We start from the raw sequence: 21,571 nt of genomic DNA, 5'->3' as shown, positions 1-21,571 counted from the left end.
GGTGTTGCGGGAGCACCGCGGCGGCGGCGGCCAGAGTGTGGGGAGCACGGAGTGCGTACCCGGCCCGCGGAGGCACGGCCACAGCCGGGTCCCGTGAGCGTCATGGCAGGCAGCGGCGCGGCCTCCCTGTCGCCCCCGTCGTCTTCCTCGCAACCCGGAAGGACAAGTGGGTGCTGGGAAGATGGCGGCGGCGAGCGAAGTGGAGGCAGGAGCGGCTCCGGTGTGCGTGCTGGTCCTGGGCATGGCCGGCTCTGGGAAAACTACCTTCGTACAGGTGAGGGGCGGTCGGTGGGCTATGGGGAGCTGATGGTTTCACCAGCGGGGCCTGACGCCTCCTTGTGTCTCCTTAGCGACTCGCGGTGCACCTGCATGGGCAGCTCTGCCCTCCTTACGTGATCAACCTGGACCCCGCCGTGCACGACCTGCCCTTCCCCGCCAACATCGGTGAGTCCGCCTGCCCTATCCCGTGGTTTTGCGATGCGTAATTAAAGTTATGTTGAGTATGCTGCTTTTCACGTGTTTCTTGGGGTGAGGGAGCGGTGGGGTGTGTGAGGTATTTGGTTAGAGCCACAGAATGGTTTGGATTGGGGAGGATCTTAAATCTCATCTAGTTGTAGCCCTCTGCTACGGGCAGGGCACTTTCCGCTAGAGCAGGTTGCTCCAAGCTGCGTCCAAGCTGGCCTTGAACACTGCTAGGGATGGGGCAGCAGGTTTGTTTTTATTGTCTTTAAGAGATTTCAAGTCCTAACATAAGAAGGACTTAAAGATTTGTTTTTTAATTATTTCAATTTAAATTCTTTCTCCTACCAACCTTTAATTTAGGATCAAAGGCATGCTCCCATTGCATGTGTATTTTAAAAGGCATCGATTTTAGAGAAAATACGTTAATAGAACAGACTTTATGCTTAGCCGTTCCAAAGGGCTTAATAATCTTTAGGTTTCTAAGGGTCCTGTCTCTTAAACTTTATGCAGTTTGTCACTCTCTTCAGAGGATAAGAAAGGTAGTGTTGACACAGAAGTTGTTTTATTGATGTCGGTTGAATAATGAGGGTATCTGTTCAGTGGTGGATGTCTAGTAACATAGTTAGATACATATACTTTGTTAACTGGTCTTGATTAGCTGAGAATAAAATTCAACTGAAGCAGTTACAGCTAAATACTTAAATTGGTGGTGTTTCACATGATTTACATTGGGTTTCAGGTGTGTGTTGAGAGCATAGCTAATCTGTGAGATTTTATTCTACTTGGGAGATTTTTCCTGATGGTGCTAGATTTATTACTGAGACAAAAGGAGACTTGCTAAAAAAGCTTTCATCTGTCAGCAAATTGATGAAGGATATTTTAAAAGTAATATCCTAACACTGTTTATATTTCTTTCTCTTCTAGATATCAGGGATACTGTGAAGTACAAAGAAGTCATGAAACAGTATCCTTTTCTGTCTAAATAATGATGATTGAAGTCTCAGATTTTGTGAAAATAGCCTGTCACCTCTGCACACTCTGAAGGATGCAGGAGGTGGTGTGGATTGCAGTAATGTAGAATACTGTGTGAAGATCAGTAGTTTTTGACCACGTGTTTCTTGCATGTGAGGTTAGAAACGTATGTTCTACCAGATCTGATGCTCCTGTTCCCTGTTCTTTTGAAGAGCTTGTATCTTTCTTTGCGGAAGCCTTTTCCTCATGCTTTAACAAAACATTGTTGACCGTATACAATATATAACAGTTTTCCACATTGTTTGACCATAATCCAAGTACTGTTACCTTTCTGAATCTCAGTCGCTGGACTTTTAGCTTTTGCTGCACTGTAGTTTGCTGGCAGTAACGTTAACAGTAAAATGACTGCACTTCAGAAGGGTATGGAGGTCTTTTGTTTCCCAAGTAAAAGCTTGTGCAGATGAAGATAATATATGGTGTTTGGATTTGATTTGCTATTGTGACTATTACATTTAATATTCAGATGGGATGAAGATGGTGGGGGATATGATTCTTGATTTTTTGCTGTTGTGTGATTTAGAGTTACCAGCAAAGCATCCATGTATAAGTTTCAGTTTGGTACGTAGATGGATTGTTTGCTTTACTGTGTCTGCTTTCCTAAATGCAGTGTCTAGATACGGGCTGGGCCCAAATGGTGGAATAGTGACCTCTCTTAATCTTTTTGCTACAAGATTTGATCAGGTATGAGGTTGTTCCTATGTGATAGTGTGCTACGGATACTGTGCTGGGAGACTGCAAGGGTGGTTTGTGTGTTTGGTGTTAGGATATTCTCTGTACAGAACCATGTGTTTTACAGTGCAGCAAAACTGCATTAGCTTTCATTTGAGATATTTCAGTTTTTCAGCTTTTTTAAAAGTAAAATTTCCATGTGTGCAAAAAATTCTTTAGTCTTTGTACATACCTGTTCTGTTGCACTATGTTCTTTCATATGGATGCTGTGCTTGTGAAGTAGGGAAGCTCAGTTCTAGAAAGGGGTTAAGTTTTCCTGGGTTTGTTTGATAATTGCTCTCTTAAATCATAATGCTAAATCAGTGCTGAGGTAGGAACTTATGTATCAGTGCCCAATCTCTTAGTAAAAAGCTAGGGAACAACTGCATTGTTACACCATTTCTTTAGTTGGGTATGAAAACACAGACAAAATCAGGATTGTCTTTGACCTGTGCAGTCTTAGGGCATTTTCCACCCTTTCTTAGTAGGGCATTTTCACACACTGAAAAGCTTTAAAAGACTTTGATCTTCTTTTGATACGTACATGCAGCTGTGCAAGTTAATGTAGTTACAGTTAGGAAATTATTATGAAAGTTTTCTGTTGTGAGCCTAAATACAAATTATGCTTTTTTTTCAATCAGGTGATGAAGTTTATTGAAAAAAGACAAAATGCATCCAAGTGAGTACATTCTGCCAAGTTCAGTTTTTCTGGGATCGGTGTGGGAAAAACATGTCAAATCCTGAAAATGCGCTCTGTGTGTTTTCTAGTTGTTTTTCAGCTTTGGCATGAATGTGATGTGGAAAAGGGCATAGGATTAAACCAGATAAACTAGACTTTCTTTAGATACACTGAAGAAATGTCTGCTGATTCCAGTTCTGCTTTTCTTGTCTTCCAGTAGACTTTAATTTCATGCACTGTTCAAACAGGCAATAATTCTTCGTCTGAAGAGTTTGCAGTACTAAGTGTCTATCAAATTGAAGCCTTTAACATTAATAGAATCTGAAGGGAGTATGTGCTTCTTAGTTACGAAATTCACACAGGAATTTTTCAAGCATGCCCATTAATCTTGTCACTGCCTGGGAGAAGCTTTCCTGATCTGTAACAGAATAATCATGTCATTTGCTGTTACATGCTTATGGTAATCTAGTTGGAATAGGACCTATTGCTTAACTAATTTTCCCTCTGGGGGGGGATGACTTCTTACCAGGTATGTTCTTATTGACACACCAGGGCAAATAGAGGTGTTCACTTGGTCAGCATCAGGAACCATCATAACTGAGGCCTTGGTAAGTGCTTTCTACATAACTTGACAGTCATGTAGAAGCTGTGTGAAATAAATAGCTGTTGAACAGCATGTACTTCTAATCAAAGTATGTTTTACTTTGTATTTCCAGGCTTCTTCTTTTCCTTCAGTTGTTGTTTATGTGATGGACACCTCTCGCAGTACTAACCCTGTTACCTTTATGTCCAACATGCTGTATGCCTGCAGGTAAGAAAAGATGAAAATGCAGTCTGTGTGCTCTGATTGCTGTGTCTCTTTGGAACTTTGGAGGGGGATAACAGAATGGTTTGGTTTGGAAGGGACCTTTAAAGACCACCTAGTCCACACTCCTTGCAACAGACATCTTTCACTAAATCAGGTTGCTCAAAACCCCGTTAGCTTTTAGTGATGGGGCATCCACAGCTTCTCTGGACAGCCTGTGCTAGTGTCTCACCATCCTCATTGTAAAATATGTCTTCCTTATGTCCAGTCTAACCCTACCCTATTTCAGTTTAAAACCGTTCCTTGCTCTGGTCTGTGTCTCCATCTTTCTTACAAGCCCCTTTATATACTGAAAGGCTGCAATAAGGTCTCCCTGAAGCCTTTTCTTCTCCCGGCTGAGCAACAGACCCGTCTTCATGTTAAACCAGGGACTAAATACTTATGTAAAGATCAGCATATCTAGAGCTGTCATAATTCATCACAAATGTTGGTAAAAGATTTTTAAAAAACCTTACCAATCCTTGTACCAAGGTCAAAAGCTGAATATGCATAAGGTGTCTCATTAGATGCTGCAATTTCTGACAGCGTTGATCTAGATGCTAGAATACATACAGTGAAATGAATATGCAAGCTAGTGTTTCAAGGTAGCTTTGCTTTATAGATGTTTTGAGTTACTTGAATTCATTGCTCGGTTCACAAATAGTATCTCAGAACCTAAAATTTGAGTAAAAATGTTTAGAAAATGCAAAGAGAGTTAAAAACAGATCTGGCAGTCATGGAAAACAGTAATCAAAATCAACTGAGTGTGTGGGAAATTTTCTATCTTACAAATGCATGCTGACATCTGGGGAGCATATTTTGTTCACCTATGATAAGCAGGTTCTGGGTAAAAACTACATTCTAATTGATGTGGAGGAAAATAAGTATCTTTTGAAGTTAAATATATTCAGTTTTGCACAAGTCTGGTCTGCCTTGTGCTTGTTTGCTGTTCTAGTGAGATTTAAATTAATTTCACTTTTTTGTGTGTGTGTCCCACAGTATCCTGTATAAGACAAAGCTGCCTTTCATTGTTGTCATGAACAAAGTAAGTTAAAGCTTTGGTTTCTGTGTCCTAGTGGAACATTGTTCTGTTTAGCTTGCTTTGCTGTAGTGTCTCTGTCTTACTACAACAGTAGATTTTCTAGAAAAGAGAGGCTGGGAGGGAGCTGCAGACTGAAAACTGAATCTAAAAGGGTCTTTAGTATATAAATGCTCAAGAAAAATCAGGGATGTTACACCCAAACATTCAAGTTTGAGATAATACTAACAATTTGAAAAATGTTTTGCACCATAACCCAAAGCTATAAGGGTTTGTAACATAAGGGTAAGTTCATCACTGAAACTGCCCTTACAGACCCCCACCTTCTCATAACAATTGTCTTAATCATTAATTATTTCTACTCAGCAGCAGACTTACAGTGAGAATTGTGTAACACCTGCCTGTTTTGAGGAAGGAGTCCCATGTATTGTAGCAGGCAAAACTTAAAGGTGTTTGGTCCTGATCAGTGACACTAAAAATCTGTCAGTAGACTGCTTGAATACTAATCCATGTAAAATTCTGGAACCATCTCACCTGCTGGTCTCATTTAGATTATAATTCTTTAGGTCAGAGCACAGGTCACATTTTATAAAGATCCTTTAGGCTGATATCAGGTGTGGAAATGGCTCCTTCTCCCTCCTAATCCCCAGGCCAATCAAGAAAGCATGTAATCTTCACTGAGGACTGTCTTGTCTGTCCTCAGTCACACTATTTCTAATATTTACAACTTAAACTTTCTTTTACAGTATGAAATAATTGGATGCCCCCTTTCAGTAAACCATAAAGCTTTTAGACTTGCAATTGTTTCCTTAAACATGCCTTCTGAAAACTGGGTAGAGGTATTTTGTCTTCTCTTCCTGTATTCAGGCAGTTGCTTTGATACAAACAGAGCTTGAAAAACTTTAGATGAGGGCTGAATATTTTCAAAAGATCAGTACTTTGAAAGTAAATTTAAGATGGAAATTTTATTTGTGCACTTAAAAACCTATGGCTAAGAATTCATCATTATTACTTCTGAAAGTTTTCTCTTCTTCTAGACTGACATAATTGACCACAGTTTTGCAGTGGAATGGATGCAGGACTTTGAGACTTTTCAGGATGCCCTGAATCAAGAGACATCCTATGTCAGTAACCTGACTCGTTCTATGAGTTTAGTGTTGGATGAATTTTACAGTTCACTGAAGGTAAGAATCTTCCTTTCACTACCTCTCGAAAGCCTGGAGAAGAGAAAGCTCATTGATATCACTGGTGGGAGAATATAAGGAAGAGAGCCAGGCTCTTTTCAGCAGTTCCCAATGAAGACAAGAGGAAGTAGACATGAAGTGAAATACAGGAAACTGTTTAAACAGAAGAGGAAAAAAGAACTACTGTAATTTTACTTATTGAGCCCTGGAAAAGGTGATCCAGAGAAACTGTGGATTTTCCATCCTTGGAGATACTCAGAACACACTCAGACAAGATCTTATGCAACCTGTTCTATTCAGTCTTGCTTTCTGAGCAGGAGAGGTTGGACTAGATGATCGTCAGAGGTATCTTCTAACCTTAACCCTACTGCCCTTCTCTAAAAGGCTTTGCCACCACTCTTTTGAGCTGGAATCTGTTGATGAGCCTTGCATTTTGGGGGCGAAGACTTGCTGATTTGAACATAAAGTAACTTGAGTTGCTTGTCACACTGAGTGGCAACCTGAATCATTTAGTACTGAATTAGTCACCTGAAGAAAGCTAGGATAGGCTGGTATTTGGTAATGTTCTGTAGTCCAGTGTCTCACATGTGAGACAATTTTCCTTGTTCTGAAAGTATCAAGTAGTTGTTAATTTACTATGTAGGAAGAAGGGAAAGGGCTTCAGAAACAAACAAATCCTCTTATTTCTGCTGACTCAACAAAAAGTGTTATTTTTTTTCCTCGCTTACTGGGGTTTGAGAGGACGAATCCATTCAGTTTCTCTGAAAACACTGTACATGAGAGGGCGTTGATGATCCTGTAATCTGTGCTAAAAGGGTTCAGTTAATTGTGTTTTTCATCAGCTTTTACAGGAACAAGCAGTTGGTTTTGTGGCTATTACAGGAAAGCTAATGAAAATAATTAAGTGATTCCATTCATACAGATAATGATAATTTTGCCAAAACAATACTGTAAGTGTCCTATGTGGAACAGTATTCAGTATTTCAAAACAGATTGTAGTGGTGCCATGTAGGACTAAAGTATTTGCTAACCAAATCTTTGTATGCATGTCAAATCTGTTAGAACAGTAGACTGGAGAGCAGGATTATAGAGTAGAAGGCAGCTTGTACTTAAATTTTGGGATTTGGAAAAATGTGGGATCTGAGCATGACATGAATGGTATGGAATAAGGGGTGGCTACTGTCCTGAGTTCAGCAGTAGCGGTCATTTTTCTCCTTCTTAGTAGCTGGTGCAGTGCTGTGGTTTTGACTTTCAGCCTGGGAACAATGCTGATAACACCGATGGTTTTAGTTGTTGCTAAGTAATGTTTACTCTGACCAGGGACTTTGTGAGTCTCATGATCTGCCAGGGAGGAGGGGAAGCCAGGAGGAAGCAGAGACAGGACACCTGACCCAAACTACCCAAAGGGGTATTCCATACCACAGCACGTCATGCCCACTATATAAACTGGGGGCAGTTACCTGAAAGGGCTAGATCACTGCTCAGGTTCCAGCTGGGTATCAGTTGGCAGGTGGTGAGCAGTTGTATTCTCTTCCCTTGTTATTTCCCTTATCGTTATTATTATTGGTGGTAGCAGTAGTGACTTGTGTTACACCTTAGTTACTAAACAGTTCTTTTCTCAACCCATGGGAGTTACGTTCTTTCAATTCTTCTCCCCATCCCTCTGGGAGTGGGAGGAGGAAGGGGTGGGGAGTGAGCGAGTGAGCAGCTGAAGGTTCTGAGTTACCAGCTGGGCTTAAACCATGACAGCGATGAAAGTATAAATATTTGTATCTGCACAATGCCTAGACTGTTGCTTAAAAATCCTTGGACTGCTTGATTGTCTGCATATTTACTGTATTTTTGATAAGATGCAAGGCTGTGCTTGAAAAAAAGTCTTCCGTTTGAAAGAGAGTACTTAAGACTGTTTTGCTTATTAAAAAGTGGGAGAATTTTTATTAGCGGATGTAAGATTGTTAAGGGTGTTGTGGTTGAAGCTCAGCTGGCAACTAAGTACCACAATGAAACCAGGAGAACGAGTCACCAAGTACTGGCAGATAAAAGTCTTAATTAAAGACATTTTTAGATAATTGATGTAATAAAAGCTGAACAAGTGCCCAGAAGTGTAATGACAGAGAAGTTCAAATTAGAAAGATGTGCATTTTGAATATAGTAACTGATTAAAATCTCCATCTCTTGCTGTTCTGAGGGTTGAATTGGGTACCTCTTAAAATTTGCTTCAGCTAAATGCAAAGTATTGGACAGAATTTCAACGGCAAAAAGCCAGTTTCTGTGGTCTATTTTACTCTTTAATTCTAGTACACTGATATTGCAGCATTATTATAAATTTCAGAACGAGAACTTGGATTATTAAAAATAACCAAGTAAACAGAAGAAAGACTTGATCATTCTTTTAAATTGCTCTATCTTTTTCATTATGTTTAGGCATTATATTGCCTTATCTTTGTTTTTTTGGGGGTAGTGAGATTGGAGGTATAAGGATGGGTACAGAGTAAGTAGTGTTTTTTAGCTGTTGCTTCCCTCCCCGTGGTAAAATTTGTAAAACAGACAAGAAAATCCAGGTTCCTGAGTTAAATAGAGGGGTGAAAAGGAAGAAAACCCAAACCACACACCTCCATAACAAAACAAAAAAAACAACCAACCAAAAAATGGAGATAGCAAGAATTAACATCAGGTGGAGAAAGAAGTTGAAAGTAGGAATGACAGAAATGGAAGTATTACTACATTCTCATATGCCACTGTGATGATTAAATGGGTATCTTTAGATTCCCCTGGGGGTTGCTAGTGAGGCAGGGTTTGGGGGGGGATGTGTGTTCTTTTTTTTTATGATGCTGGCTCTGAACAGATACTTAAAAACTTGGTTCAACTCTCTTCAGTTCTCATATATGTTTTTTTTTTTTAATAGGTGGTTGGTGTTTCTTCTGTGGTCGGCACAGGACTGGATGATTTTTTTGTTCAGCTCTCTAAAGCTGTAGATGAATATGAAAGGTAAGGTGATAACCTTTGGTCCCTGACTCAGTGGAGACTTGTTGAAGTTACTGATTTTGATTTGAAGGGCTGTACACTTTTTGCAGCCAATGTAGTTCAGGGTTTATAACAAACTTAAATGCAAAAGTCAGCATGGAAAGCAGCATTTGAAAGGAACTATTTGGTGGTGGATTTTTGTCCTAACTTTTCAGAGAAAAATAAAAGACCCTTTTATTCCCTTATCCTTGAATTTCCCACATTTGTTACTCTCTAAATGTGCTCTTTCCCTGCATCCCATAATGTGTCCCGCACCCATAGTCAGCCACCCCTCTGTGCTTGCAAGGTGATCCAGAGAGCTCCTGATAAGGCATGGTGATGGATCTCATGCCAGGACCATGGGGCTGATTGGGAGGAGCTAGGATTTCTCCAAGTCCTTAATTTGGATTCCTTGCCTGCAACCCTGTCCCTGTGTTCTTCTGGGCGTGTTGAGATGGATCTTTAATGGTTTGATGGCTCTTCTGTGATGGGCCTGGGAGTATCTGAGTAGGGTGTTCTTGATGCTTCTTCCCCCACTCTCCAGATGTCTCCTTTGTGGTGTTGAGGAGTTTTACTGTATAACCTAAAAGTTTTTCTGGGGCACAGTGCCTACATAATGAAACCCTAGTTAAGGGTTTCATATAAGCTGTCAGCATGTGCTTGCAGCCCAGAAAGGTGATTGTATCCTGCACCATATCAAAAGAAATGTGGCCAGAGGTCGAGGGGGGGGATTCTCCCTCTCTACTCCACTCTTCTGAGACCATGCCTGGAGCACTGTGACCAGCGTGGCAGCCCACAGTTGAGCAAGAAATACATGGACCTGTTATAGCTGTTCCAGAGGGCCATGAAAACAGTCAGTTCTGGAACATCTATCTTATGAAGAAAGGCTGAGAGAGTCAGGTTGCTCAGTCTGGAGAGGGGGGGAGGCTCAGGGGAGACCGTATTGTGACCTTTCACCATATAAAGGGAGTGTACAAGAGAGGCAAGGGAGCTTAGAGCAGATGATCTTTGAAGGTCCCTTCCATGCCACACTCTTCTATGATTCTAAGAAGAGGGTATCCTTACTTCATTAGAGAAATACTTCAAAGGTCCCATAGTAGTACAATAGTTTGGAAGTCTGTGAACAGTCTTGCTATATGAGCTCCCACTGAGCTGTCTTAGGAAACCCAAGTCTTGGCAGAGAAAGTCGTGTCTGTGATTAGAGTGATAAATCTGCTGATCAGATACAGCAGTGAAATGACTACCTCAGTGGCTTGCTCCTGGCAGCCTCTGCCCTGGGCACCGCTCGGTGCGGGCGGGATGCTCTGGGACGTGGGTTCCTCCCCCTGTGCTGCCTGCGTGTGGTGCCCGCATGCAAGTGGGTCACCCTAGGGAGGTGGAAGGGAGTGTTCCATGGAGCGCTGCTCAGGCTGCTCCTCTGCCCCTGCAGTTGTCTTGTGACATGGGTTAGTGATGGTCTTGGCAGCCCCGGGGTAACAGTTGGACCTGATGACCTTAAAGGTCTTTTCCAACCTGGTTGATTCTATGGTTGAGATGGTTTTTCTTATCTAATAAGATAGTATGAGAAAGGTTTGCTATTTTAATGAAGTACATTCACTTATTTTGCATCCATTGGTTTCAGAATCCAAATGTGGGTAAAAAATACTGTTAGTCTTTCTGAAACGTCCTTCAAACATGAAGAGAACTTTTCTAGAGAAGATTTTTTTTTTGGGGTAGAAACAAGATGATCCTTACTTAATATGTCATGTATTAGTTCACACTGAATGTACTCTACTTGTGTTTTCAGAGAATATCGTCCAGAATATGAACGCCTGAGAAAAACACTGGTGGGTATTTTTAACTTTTATATACCTGGGCAGTGTATCTTGGTTTCACTTTTATGCACACAATTGCTTCTTTATTGGAAGGATCTAACATTTCATTTACTAATCATACTCATTGTGGGAAAAAATCCTGTTCTGAAGCACACCATCTGGTTTTTCTTCCTGGATGTGGTGGAGCATATCTTCACAAAAATAAAGATTTTTTTTTTTTTTTTTAAATCAGATGTTCGACAGTGGGTTAATGCTAATAATTTATTTGGGCAAATTGTGAGAAAATGGTTGGGAAAGATTTTTATATCTTCCATTCAGAATGATAGAGACTTTTTAAAAAATAACGTGGCAAAGTGATTTGTTGAGAATATCACAGTATCTCTTTGCACCAGCGAAAGATACTGTTTTGAGTTAGGCAGTTAATAATGATGACTGAATTGCAGTACCAAAGTCATTCGTTCTGATCACCTGGAGCTCTGGCTGTCCAAAGGACAGTTCTCTGCAGGCACAACTTCACTTGAGTTTGTCTTCCTGATGCTGCTGGAAATGTTCTAGAAGCCCATCAGGCTGGAGGTTGCTTTCCATGCTTATCCAAAAGTTCCATGTAACCTTAGTTGTAATGTAAAGACCTGCTTACTTACTTTGCATTCTGGATAGGGGAAATTGGGTGAGATGAATCTTCTATTGATTTTGTACTCAAAATCCACGTGTAACTTTGTACCTACAGGAGAAAGCTCAAAATGAACAAAAGAAGGAGCAGCTGGAACACTTGAGGAAGGACATGGGAAGCATGTGTGTGCAGGGCAACACACTTGCAGGTATGTTAGTAGGAAGATACAAGTTTACTGCAAAAGTCGTCTGAAGAGTCTGCCTTGAGAAGTCACTTAGTGCTTTTCTGTCTTCACAGCGAAAGCATGGAAGCAGCTTCATGCTAGGAAGGACAAGTAGAGCTTTAGTTCCTGTGGGGTTAGACTTAGCTCTTTATGTCAGTCACACACATGGAAAGAAACCCTGCCATGTAGATAAAGTGGTGAAACTGTCAAATTAGAAATAAGAAAGCTCTGCTGTTGGTTGAACTGTTGCCTTATTTGAGGTTAAGTATGGTGCTCATGCAGTCTGTTCTGTATCTTTGTAATCCACAAGCAGCTTTCTGTCCTTTTAGAGGAGACATTTACTGCTGTGTTTATGTGCAAATAGAAGTTGTTGAGGCACAAACTTACTTGTTAGCTTGCTGTTTCATGTATAGCTGTTTCTGTTCAAGGGTCTGATGATGCTTCTGCTATGGGTCCCTCCGAGCTGATCCTAACACGAGGAACTCTTGATGAAGAAGAAGAAGAGAGGGAGAGTGATACTGATGATATTGACCATGAAGGTAAGGGAATAAAGGATCTGATCTGATCTAAAAACTGCCTGCCTAGTCAGGAAATTTCCTCCGTATTTCATTAACTGGATTGAGTGAATTGGGAGCCTAGAAAATAAGCAAAGATTGTCACCTAAATATAGGTGTCTGAATATGTAGCAGAAGCCCAGCTGCAATGCTTAGTTCAGTGAAATGTTTGTGAAAGTAATGAAATTGAAGATCAAATAGACGTAATGTGTTGCTCTACCTAGCCTGACTCTAGCTTTCTTCAGTAACAGTAGAACATGTGGTGAAATAGTACTGAAGTGTGGATTTTTTTTTTTTTTTTCCCCAGTTACTGAGGAGAGTCATGAAGAACCAGCCTTCAGAAACTTTATGCAAGAAACGCGGATGAAATACCAGAAAAGCAGCAACCCAGACAAATGAGATCTTCAGAAATGGTTTGGAATCCCTTACGATGGAGTTAAAAGTAAAGGAACAGCATAAACTTGCATGGAACCATGCATGAAGTCTTCTGTCTATGAACAGCTTCCTCTGATACATTTCTGTCTTTCTCCCTGCAGTAACTTTTGGTCATATGAGTTGAAGGTATTGTAACCAACTGACTGTGCATTTGGCCATCTGCCACTAGGACTTCCTGAAGCTGAAGGAACCAGATAACACTTTTTTTTTCTCCAGATTCTTTAGATGTGCCTGTTGAGAGCATCTAGAGTACTTTCTGGTCTGCAAAATTGAATTTTGTTCACCTTGGGCAGACAGGTGTCTGCTGCAGCCAGGACACAAGTGAAATCTGCTGTGAAACTTCATCAATCTAGCACTGATGTTTTGGTTTTAATTAAATATATTTTATGTACTAACAAATGTGTGGTCGTTAAAGGAAGGAGATTTCATTTCACTGTTCTAATGGGAGAGTTTGTGTCTGTGCTTAACAGCCCATTCATATGGATTCATAGCAAATGCATCTTAATTACAGAAGTAGAAGTGTGCCAGTCCACTGATCAATGACTGTGGTCCTCCTCCGTGTATTTCACCTCAATGGGTCCGTGTATTTCCTGTGCCGAATACTCCAAAGCTGAACGTAATACTCCAGATGGGGTCTTACAAGAGGAGAATAGAGGCACAGGATCACCTCCTTTGACCTGCTGGACACGCTTCTTTTGATGCAGCCCGGTATACTATTCTATGACTCTATGCAGTTGGCTTTCTGTGCAGCAAGTGCATGCTATCAGCTCGCGTCCGGGTTTTCATCCACCAGCCCCACATGTGGCTGCTGTCAGTCCCTTCATCCCTGTGCCCTTTGGCCTTTGCTCATTCAGCCATTGTCTACCGAAACCCGGACACTTTTTCCAAACCTTTTCACATATTTACATAGTTTCTCCACCGCAAAAGCGGTAGCAGCGCTGCTGCCGGTGGGCGCCCGCCGCCGGTAGCGGTGCCGCACTCGCTGCTCTCGCGCAATAAGGCACCGACCAGGTGCTAGCGAGCGAGGTTGCGTGGCGGTGTTTTGGTACCTCCGGCGAGCCGTCGGCGTTTTGCGGATGCGGGGTGCCTGGGGGCAGCATGGCGGCGCGCGGGGAGCGGCTCTCTGCTCGGGCAGGTGAGGGCCTATGGGCGAGGAGGGAGCCGCTTCGGTGGGTGCAAGGGGGTCTCCTGCCCTTTGGCTCTCGGGGGTGCGGGGACGGGAAGCTCAAACCTCCCGGTGCTGCAGCTCCCGCTCAGCGGGAAGAGGGGAAAGATGCGCACAATTCCTATGATGCGGAGCCGGGCGCCTCCCTGCCTCGCCAGAGCTCCCCCTAAGCCTGCCCTGGCCCTGCTTACCCGCTGCAGCAGCTCCCGGTTCCATTGCCTCCCCCGAACCCTTTCCCATCTCCCCAGGCTTCCAGAGCAGTTGAGTTAACGCTCAACAAAGTGAGCAGTGACTCCATAGTGCTAGTGAATGGATAATTATTTGTTCCCATCTCCGCACCCCTGGGAATTTTGGTAAGAATAAACTCCACAGAAGACATTGAAAATAATATTTGTCAGACATGGGCAGTAGTTTTCTGTCATAATAGTAAACTTGTGAATACCTCAGAGACTACATACATGTGAGAAGGGTTTTTTTGTCTAATGAGAACACAGTAAGGGCAAATCCAGATAATGTGGCCTGTAACTTAAATTTACCAGATGAATAGTAGGGGGGATTCATTAAGCTCAGTGTTGAATTGATGATGTTTTGCAGTAGGAGTATTTTAAATGATGATGCCTTTCTCCTGGAAGAGGGAATCTGTTTGCTCTCTGTTCATTACCTAGTCTGGGGAGAAGATAATGACCTTATTCTGGGCCTTAAAGCCCAAGTCTATGTCAGTCCTATTCATGACAGACAAATACCTGGTTTTCTTGGTGCAGGGGTGATGAAATATCCATATTGTTTTTAGCTTGCAATATTTATTTCTTACCAGAATGGTAAGAAATACTACTTCTTACTTATAAGAATATATGTAACTTTCTTTCTTGCTTCATGGCTCTTTATTGGCTTTGACTTCTTGGATAATGGAAGGTACTTTGATGTTGAACTTTTCTAATACTGAACAAGTAATTGGTGTCTTTGTCACTGGTCAGGAGCTGTAATTTCTGCATGTTTTGAGAAGCACTATAGGTAACTTGTCCTTCTGTTTGTAGGTAAAATTGTTATGAAATTGTTGTGCTGCAAGTATTGATCCAAGGATGGTCCAAGAAGCATTTCCAGGCAGTTCTGGGAAGACTGCCATGGAATGACAGCAAGGTTTAGGTGGGAATGGACAGCTGGAGGTCCTGTCATCTGCTCAGTGTGGGGTTAACCCGAAAACTGGGTCAGGTTGCTCAGGGCTTTGTCCGGTTGAGTTTTGAGCATCCTGAGGGATGGAAAACCCATAGTCTCATCCTTTCACATGCACGTTCTAGTCCCCACAGCCTGTGTGTGGCTGGGCTTCATCACCACAAGGGTGCAGTGCTGCATTTGTGGTTAAGAGAACTGACTGTTCCAGGATGCAGAAACTCTGGGTAAATACTTTGAAGACCCTAGGTCAAATAGAATCCAAGTGATACTGGCTGTAACTGGATTGTTGTTGGGAAGACTACTGTATTGCTGCTGAGCCACGATCTCCACAGGCGCATGGATGACATTACCAAGTGTGCTGAACATGACTCTCCTCGTGCCATTTCTGATGGCGCAAGTGAAACCACCACTGCAAAGCCCTGAATGCTGATGGGAGTTCTTCCTCCTTGGTGAATGGTGTTGGAGAATCCTTTCTTGGCAGCAGATAAACATATTTCTGATCTCTGGTTCCACATGGAGTCTATGGGGCTAGTCTTGGAAAGACAGATGCTTTCATATACAAATATAAGATCTCTGCTGCTGGTAATCAGTAGCTTTCTTGCACTGTGCCTAAGTGAATTTGAACTCTGGTACACTTGAAAAGCAGCATGGCAGTAATCCAGGCTTCTTGTCCCAGGCAGGAGAGGTTTCCTGGGGCTCTAGCTCCAGCATGCTGCACTGCCCTGTAGGAGTGCTTGGTGCAAGCACTGTCCAGGCTACAACCCTCTTGGTTTATGAGCTTTCTCTGCCTTCTAGGAGACACCATTTCCAAGCCTTAAAATGGCAGTTGATACAAACGCTTTAGACAGAGGCAGATATTTTACTACAGATACTGTAGCTTAAGAAATGCCTGATAACCAAGAGAACATCCAGGAATGGATAGGAGTAATCTAATTCTTCTCAGAGTGCAGTGATCAGAATGGAAATTTTGGTTATTTACATGGGAACTTCATGTGCAAGGGATACACAAGGAGACACGGGCACTTGCTGATTGTCCTGGTTTGAGGCGGGATAGCATTTTTTCTAGTACCTGGTACAGTGCTGTGATTTGGCTTTAGTCTGAGAACTATGCTGATAACACACCAATGGTTTAGTTGTTGCTCAGTAGTGCTTACCGTAAGTCAAGAACTTTTCAGTCTCTTGTGCTCTGCCAGTGAGGAGGGGCACGGGAAGCTGGGAGGGAGCAGGCAGGACATCTGACCCAAACTAGCCAAAAGGGTATTCCATACCACAGCATGTCATACCCAGTATATAAACTGGGGGGGAGCTGAGCAGAAGGAGCTGATCACTGCTCAGGGTCAAGCTGGGCATCAGTCAACATGTGAGCAATTGTATTGTGCATCACTGTTATGTTGTGTTTTGGTTTTTCCTTGGGAGAGAGGCAGGGTTTTTTCCTTTTCTCTCTCTATTATTATATGATTATATTTTATTTTATTTTACTTTTATTTCAATTATTAAACTGTTTTTATCTCAGCCCATGGGTATTTGTTTTTTATTATTCTCCTCCCCATCCCACTGGGGAATGTGGGGGGAACTGAGCTTGCAGATATGTAGTATTTAGTTGCTGGCTGGGCTTAAACCATGACAGTTCTTTTTGTTGTGCTTGTTCCCCGGGCTGCATTATGTGCTATTTTACCCGCAGTATGTGTTCCCTATGGTCATGTTTCTTATCCTTGGGGCTTGGGCTAAGATTATCATTCTAGTGTAGTTTGTAATACTGGTATATGATATAATGAATCCCTGGGTATGAAACTAATTGGGTGTGTGTACTCAGCATTGGTGTCACCTCTGTACTTCAGGAATCATCTATTGGGAACTATTGATTACACCTTTTGCCTTTTCTCCTTGGAGAGCCAACTTATGGGGGAAACATCCTCCTTCGCTCCTTCCTTCCCTCTTTCCCCTCCAGGCTGATTATGGTAGTATTTGAGAATTTTAAAGATTTTTAATATCCTTTGAGTACCCTTGAAATCAACCTGGTCCTTTTGCTGGGAACCAGCACGTTGCTGTATATAGTTCAGGTTTTATTTAAGGTTAAACAGTTGTTTAAAAATACCACCCAGAGATCTTCCCTGAGGCTGAACAGTTACGAGTGGCAGGGTGTGTGGGATAGTATGGGCAAGTACCTACTATAGTGGGCACCTCCAGTGTTTTGGAATTTCACCCCTGAACAAGTGCAGAATCCAGAGAACTAGTAAAACATTTGGAAAAAGTATGCTTTCATCCTGCAATTCCAGAGAGGCACAAATCACTGCAGCATGCTAGTGCATGCCTACTGAGCCCTGCTCAACACTGCAGTACCCTCAAGGGGAAAATAAGGTCTCTGACGACAAACCAACAGGCACTGCAGCTGCTCCCATCCCAGTGACTGCATTGTGGCACGAGGCTGTTGCCTGGGTGCAGAACCTGGTGGTGAAGGTACGCCACATAGATGCTCATTTACCCAAGAGCTGGGCCACTGAGAAACACCAGAACAACAAGTGGATAAAGCTGCTAGGATTGAAGTGGCTCAGATGGATTAGCCTGGTGGCCCCAAGACAGCTCAGGCCATCAAGGCAGAGATGCAACATATAGATGGGCTTGTGATTGAGGGGTGAACTTAACAATGGACACTATTGCCCAGTGTCCATGGGCAATGTGAAATGTGCTTCAGTTAAACAAGCCAAGCGGTTAAAGCCTCTCTGGTATGGAGGGCAATGGCTGAAGTACAAATACAGGGAGGCCTGGCAGATTGACCACATCGCACTCCCACCGACCCACCAAGGCAAGCACCATGTGCTTACCATGGTGGAAGCAACCACTGGATGGCTGGAAACATACGCTGTGCCCCACGCCACTGCCTGGAACACTGTCCTGGGCCTTGAGAAGCAGATTTTGTAGTGACATGGCACCCCAGAGAGAACTGAATCAGACAATGGGACTTATTTCTAAAACAACCTCTATGAGGCCAAAAAGCACAACATCAAGCGGGTATATCACATCCCCTATCATGCATCAGCCTCTGGGAAAATCAGACAGTACATCAGACTGTTAAAAAGTACACTGAGAGCAATGGGGGATGGGACCTTCAAACACTGGGATAGGCATTTAACAAAAGTCCCCTCGTTAGTCAGCATTAGGGGATCTGCCTACAGGGCTGGCCCAGCCCAATCAGAACTTTTCTGTACTGTAGAGGGAGATGAAGTTCCTGTGGTGCACATAAAAACTAATGTGGGAGGATGGGGAATTCTGGTATGTGCCTCAAGGGTGGTTTATTTTGGGTGAGAATAGCCAATGAATTAAACTGTATGATGTTTACTGCTGCTTAACACTGATGGTATCATTTCTATCTCACAGAGATAGTAAAAAAATTCCTATAAATGAAATAATTGTGTTGTTATTTTGAGATGTAGCATAGTGTGAATAACAAAATAAATGTTAGGCCTTGCTAATCAAACAACTTGCACCCAGCTTTACTGGCATTATCTTGGGTGGCACACAGGTGATAATTACCATCATTCATAAAGTTCTCATGTATTAACCAGTAATGCAAGGCTAAGCCCTAGATCTGTGGTTGAATTGCATCCAGCAAACTTCTTGGTCACTACTTTTAAGAATAAGAGAATCTCCTCTCAGTCATGCCTGCCCTTCAAACAGAGCAAGATAGCCAGAGCCTCCATCTGTGATCAGATCTGACTCACAGGACACAATTAGATAGCACAAGCTGGCGTTGTGGTGCCAAATTCCCTGTGTGGGAGCAGGACCTGCTGCGCACCTCCGAGCAGCCAGGGGAAACTGTTTTGCATGTGCTTGTGCAATCTGATGTGGAGGTTAGTGACCAGGTAATCCACCTCCATGGTGGCTCTCCACATACCTCTGATGAGGAACCATTCATGCAGAATCCCTCTCCAGCTCTCTGCTGATCACCCTTCTCTCCCAGCCTAAGGTTTCTGTTGGGTTACTTTTCCTTAAGTGTTTTTCATTAGGCTGTGTTTTTCATCAAGCAGCTAGATTTGCCATGTGCAGTGAGCCTTCCTCAGGCCTGTGTTTTCCAAATATATTAAAAAATACAGAGCAATGTTACAGTGAGTTACAGCTGCTCAAATCAAAATATTTTCTCTGGCACAAGAGAAGGTCTTGTGCCTAGCCCTGTGAGTCTGGATGGTTCAAACTCACACTGGCTTCATTGCTTCATTTTCACAGATTTTACTTTTCCTCCCACTCTAAACAACCTCTAATTTTATGATTATGACACTTTTTTAAAGTGTACTTTTGTACATCAGTATTAAAAGAAATACTTAGTCCATCCTGGAGGACTGCACACTGCACCAAGGGACTGTTCATGTTGTGGTGAAGACATCACTTTGCATGTTAATAGCACGGAGCAGTTGGTTTAGCCCCATGGTCCTTTTCTGCTGCTGCATGAGACCTAAAGCATTTTTCACAGGTTTTTTGTTTCTCATTATTTGACTTGTATGAGTGAACAACTCGCCTCCTGCATGGCACAGTAACTGGAGATCACAAGGAAAGGCATGCTCCACATACTGGCAGCACATGCTACCTACCCAAGGGAAACCTGGTGAAGCCTTCATCTACAATTAGCATACTGGAACAACATGTTACCTGGCATCAGGAACAGCAGACTTGCGAAGTGCTGGGTGCACCTTTCCTCCCAAAAGAAGCTGACTGCTGCCACGATGCATCAACAGAGAAGAGCTGCAGCCATGGCTAGGCATCTGGCCATGATCTTTCTCAAGTCTGTTTCCACCAAAACCAAGATACCAAGAGCTGGTGTTATCATAGACGAGCCTTCCCCTGCAGGAAGAATTGAGGGACACCTAGAAATAGCCATGGGTGCAGCTGGCCCACGCCAGGCACACACCCACAGTAGAAGTAATGTCAGACCTAGGAGTGAGTACTTTGAAGTAGAAAGTGATACTGTGGCAAGGCTGCTACAAACCAGTGGTTTTGTAATTGAGCTATAAACTTCCCACCATCATTTCAACCATATAATCATATGGCTTCAGCCATATGACCTCCAGGATGTGGGTGCATCATGGCTTTATACAGACACACCGTGATACACTCTTTGTTCTCTATTTCCTTCTAGGGTTTAAATTTAAAGCAACTTGGAAGGACAGAAATGCTCCCGTTTCTAAAGGCTGGGGAGTTTCCAGGCAGACAGGTTCTGCCATAATTGTTTAGCACATTTCTTCTGGTGTCTCCTGCTGGACCTTTTCCAGTGATGCATTTTCAAGCTGGTGTCTGTGGAGAGGGGAGGTGAGAGCTGATCTGCCTGTGAAAAGTGGCCAAGAGCAGATTACATTCAACAAGCTTAAAAACCCTTGTGTGTGGTGTTCATGCTTTCCTGGACAGACCATAATGGCCTGCAAGTCAAAATGGAGGTGAAAATTGCTGATGGCTGGACCCTGATGGCATCCTGCCTGCTCAGCTGCCTCCTTTGCAAACTCACTGTGTCTCATTGCTGTGTTTTTGACATGAAGGGGACAGCACGAGCCATGGTCCTTGCCAGGGAGGAGTGGGCTCTGCTGAACACATACAGAGCAGATGCCATTCGTGCTGGTGGATCTACTTGTCACAGTGAAGGGGACGTTGTGCAACCCTACCAGTTGTGAGAAGTAGTACCTGATAGCAGTGCATTTCTGAGTGATGCCTGCCAGAGAGGAAGACAAGGCATTCCGATACCAGGTAATCAGCGTCGGTCTCCCCTCCCAGTGCTGGGAATTACTCCCCTTTCTTGCAGCTAGACCTTGTTACCTGTCCTCCTCCTCCCCACCCTTCTATCATCAGCTTGGCTTTTGCTCACCCCTTCTCCTCTGAGTAATCAGCTCTGCCCAGCTTCTCCGAGTAGCAGAGACCACCAACGGCCAGCAGCAGTCATAAAACATTACCTAGTGCACGGGAGCCTGACTTCTTCACCCCTCCTTTCCCCTTCCAAAAGAATACTGCTATGCTCTGAAAGACACAGATGAGTATTTCCACAAAGACATGAAGAAACATGAGGAAACGCTTACTACTGGGCTGCTGAGCAAAGGCAATCAGTGTTTTTCCTCTCACGCTACACTTGTGCCTCCCCTGGCAAAGATAAAACCTTCTCCAGAAAAGGCCTGCACTGCAGCAGGAGACCCAGTGCTCTGAGTAATGCAAAATCACAGACAGGAACCCTGCCTGCTGGGAACTGGCTATTGCTAACTACTCCCAGGCAGCCCATGCTGGATGGCAGCCGTGCTGGCTGAGCCATGGATCTTGCAGGGGAGCAGGAGGGAGGCAGGGAGACGGGCTGCATTCCAGTTGTCACATGCTGCGCCACTGATTGATATCCCCAAAGGGCAAACACCAGGGAGATGTGCCCTGCCTCACCCTGCAGTCATTGCTGCTCTGGGGCATGTTTCCCTACAGAAAAGCGTTTTTGCCTTCCGCGTTCTTTGCAGAGCAAATGCCAGCCTGAGCGGTCACTGCTGGCACCTTGATTCTCAGTGTGATACCACAGAGGTGGCTGCTCTAAAAGGCAATCCCTGGTCATGCAGTCACTGATGAACCAGGCACACAGTGCAAAGGGTCTCATCCTGTGTGGGTGCCCCTCCTTGAGCCAGGGTGCTGGGTGCTTGGG

At 43.4% G+C, this 21,571-nt stretch overlaps 1 protein-coding gene across 2 annotated transcripts; it reads left to right on the top strand.

The window, feature by feature from the left end:
- The first annotated feature begins 50 nt into the window (after positions 1-50).
- GPN1 (GPN-loop GTPase 1) lies at positions 51-12,986 on the top strand. Of its 2 annotated transcripts, XM_062614400.1 has the most exons (14): positions 51-274; positions 351-444; positions 1,387-1,426; positions 2,109-2,175; positions 2,844-2,881; positions 3,411-3,489; positions 3,598-3,692; positions 4,725-4,770; positions 5,802-5,948; positions 8,854-8,936; positions 10,738-10,777; positions 11,493-11,583; positions 12,027-12,137; positions 12,460-12,986. In XM_062614400.1, exons 1-14 carry the CDS (start codon positions 182-184, stop codon positions 12,549-12,551), a joined length of 1,116 nt encoding a protein of 371 aa, XP_062470384.1. In that variant the 5' UTR covers positions 51-181; the 3' UTR covers positions 12,552-12,986. The 2 variants fall into 2 exon arrangements, with proteins under 2 accessions (XP_062470384.1, XP_062470385.1); XM_062614401.1 differs by lacking the exons at positions 51-274; positions 1,387-1,426; positions 2,109-2,175.
- The last annotated feature ends 8,585 nt before the right edge of the window (positions 12,987-21,571 follow it).

The sequence above is a fragment of the Pezoporus occidentalis genome, unplaced genomic scaffold (genome assembly GCF_034315485.1).
Source record: "Pezoporus occidentalis ecotype Australia unplaced genomic scaffold, CSIRO_AGI_Poc_V1 ctg175, whole genome shotgun sequence".
Classification (NCBI taxonomy): domain Eukaryota; kingdom Metazoa; phylum Chordata; class Aves; order Psittaciformes; family Psittacidae; genus Pezoporus; species Pezoporus occidentalis.
The sequence above is the reverse complement of the archived record's forward strand: the minus strand, read 5'-3'. Positions and strand labels throughout refer to the sequence as shown.

Coding starts and splice junctions, on each gene's coding strand:
- GPN1 (XM_062614400.1), top strand. CDS start 182: ATGGCGGCGGCGAGCGAAGTGGAGGCAGGAGCGGCTCCGGTGTGCGTG. Junction 1,427..2,108: donor TACAAAGAAGTCATGAAACA/GTATCCTTTTCT, acceptor TGCAGTGTCTAG/ATACGGGCTGGGCCCAAATG. Junction 3,693..4,724: donor AACATGCTGTATGCCTGCAG/GTAAGAAAAGAT, acceptor TGTGTCCCACAG/TATCCTGTATAAGACAAAGC.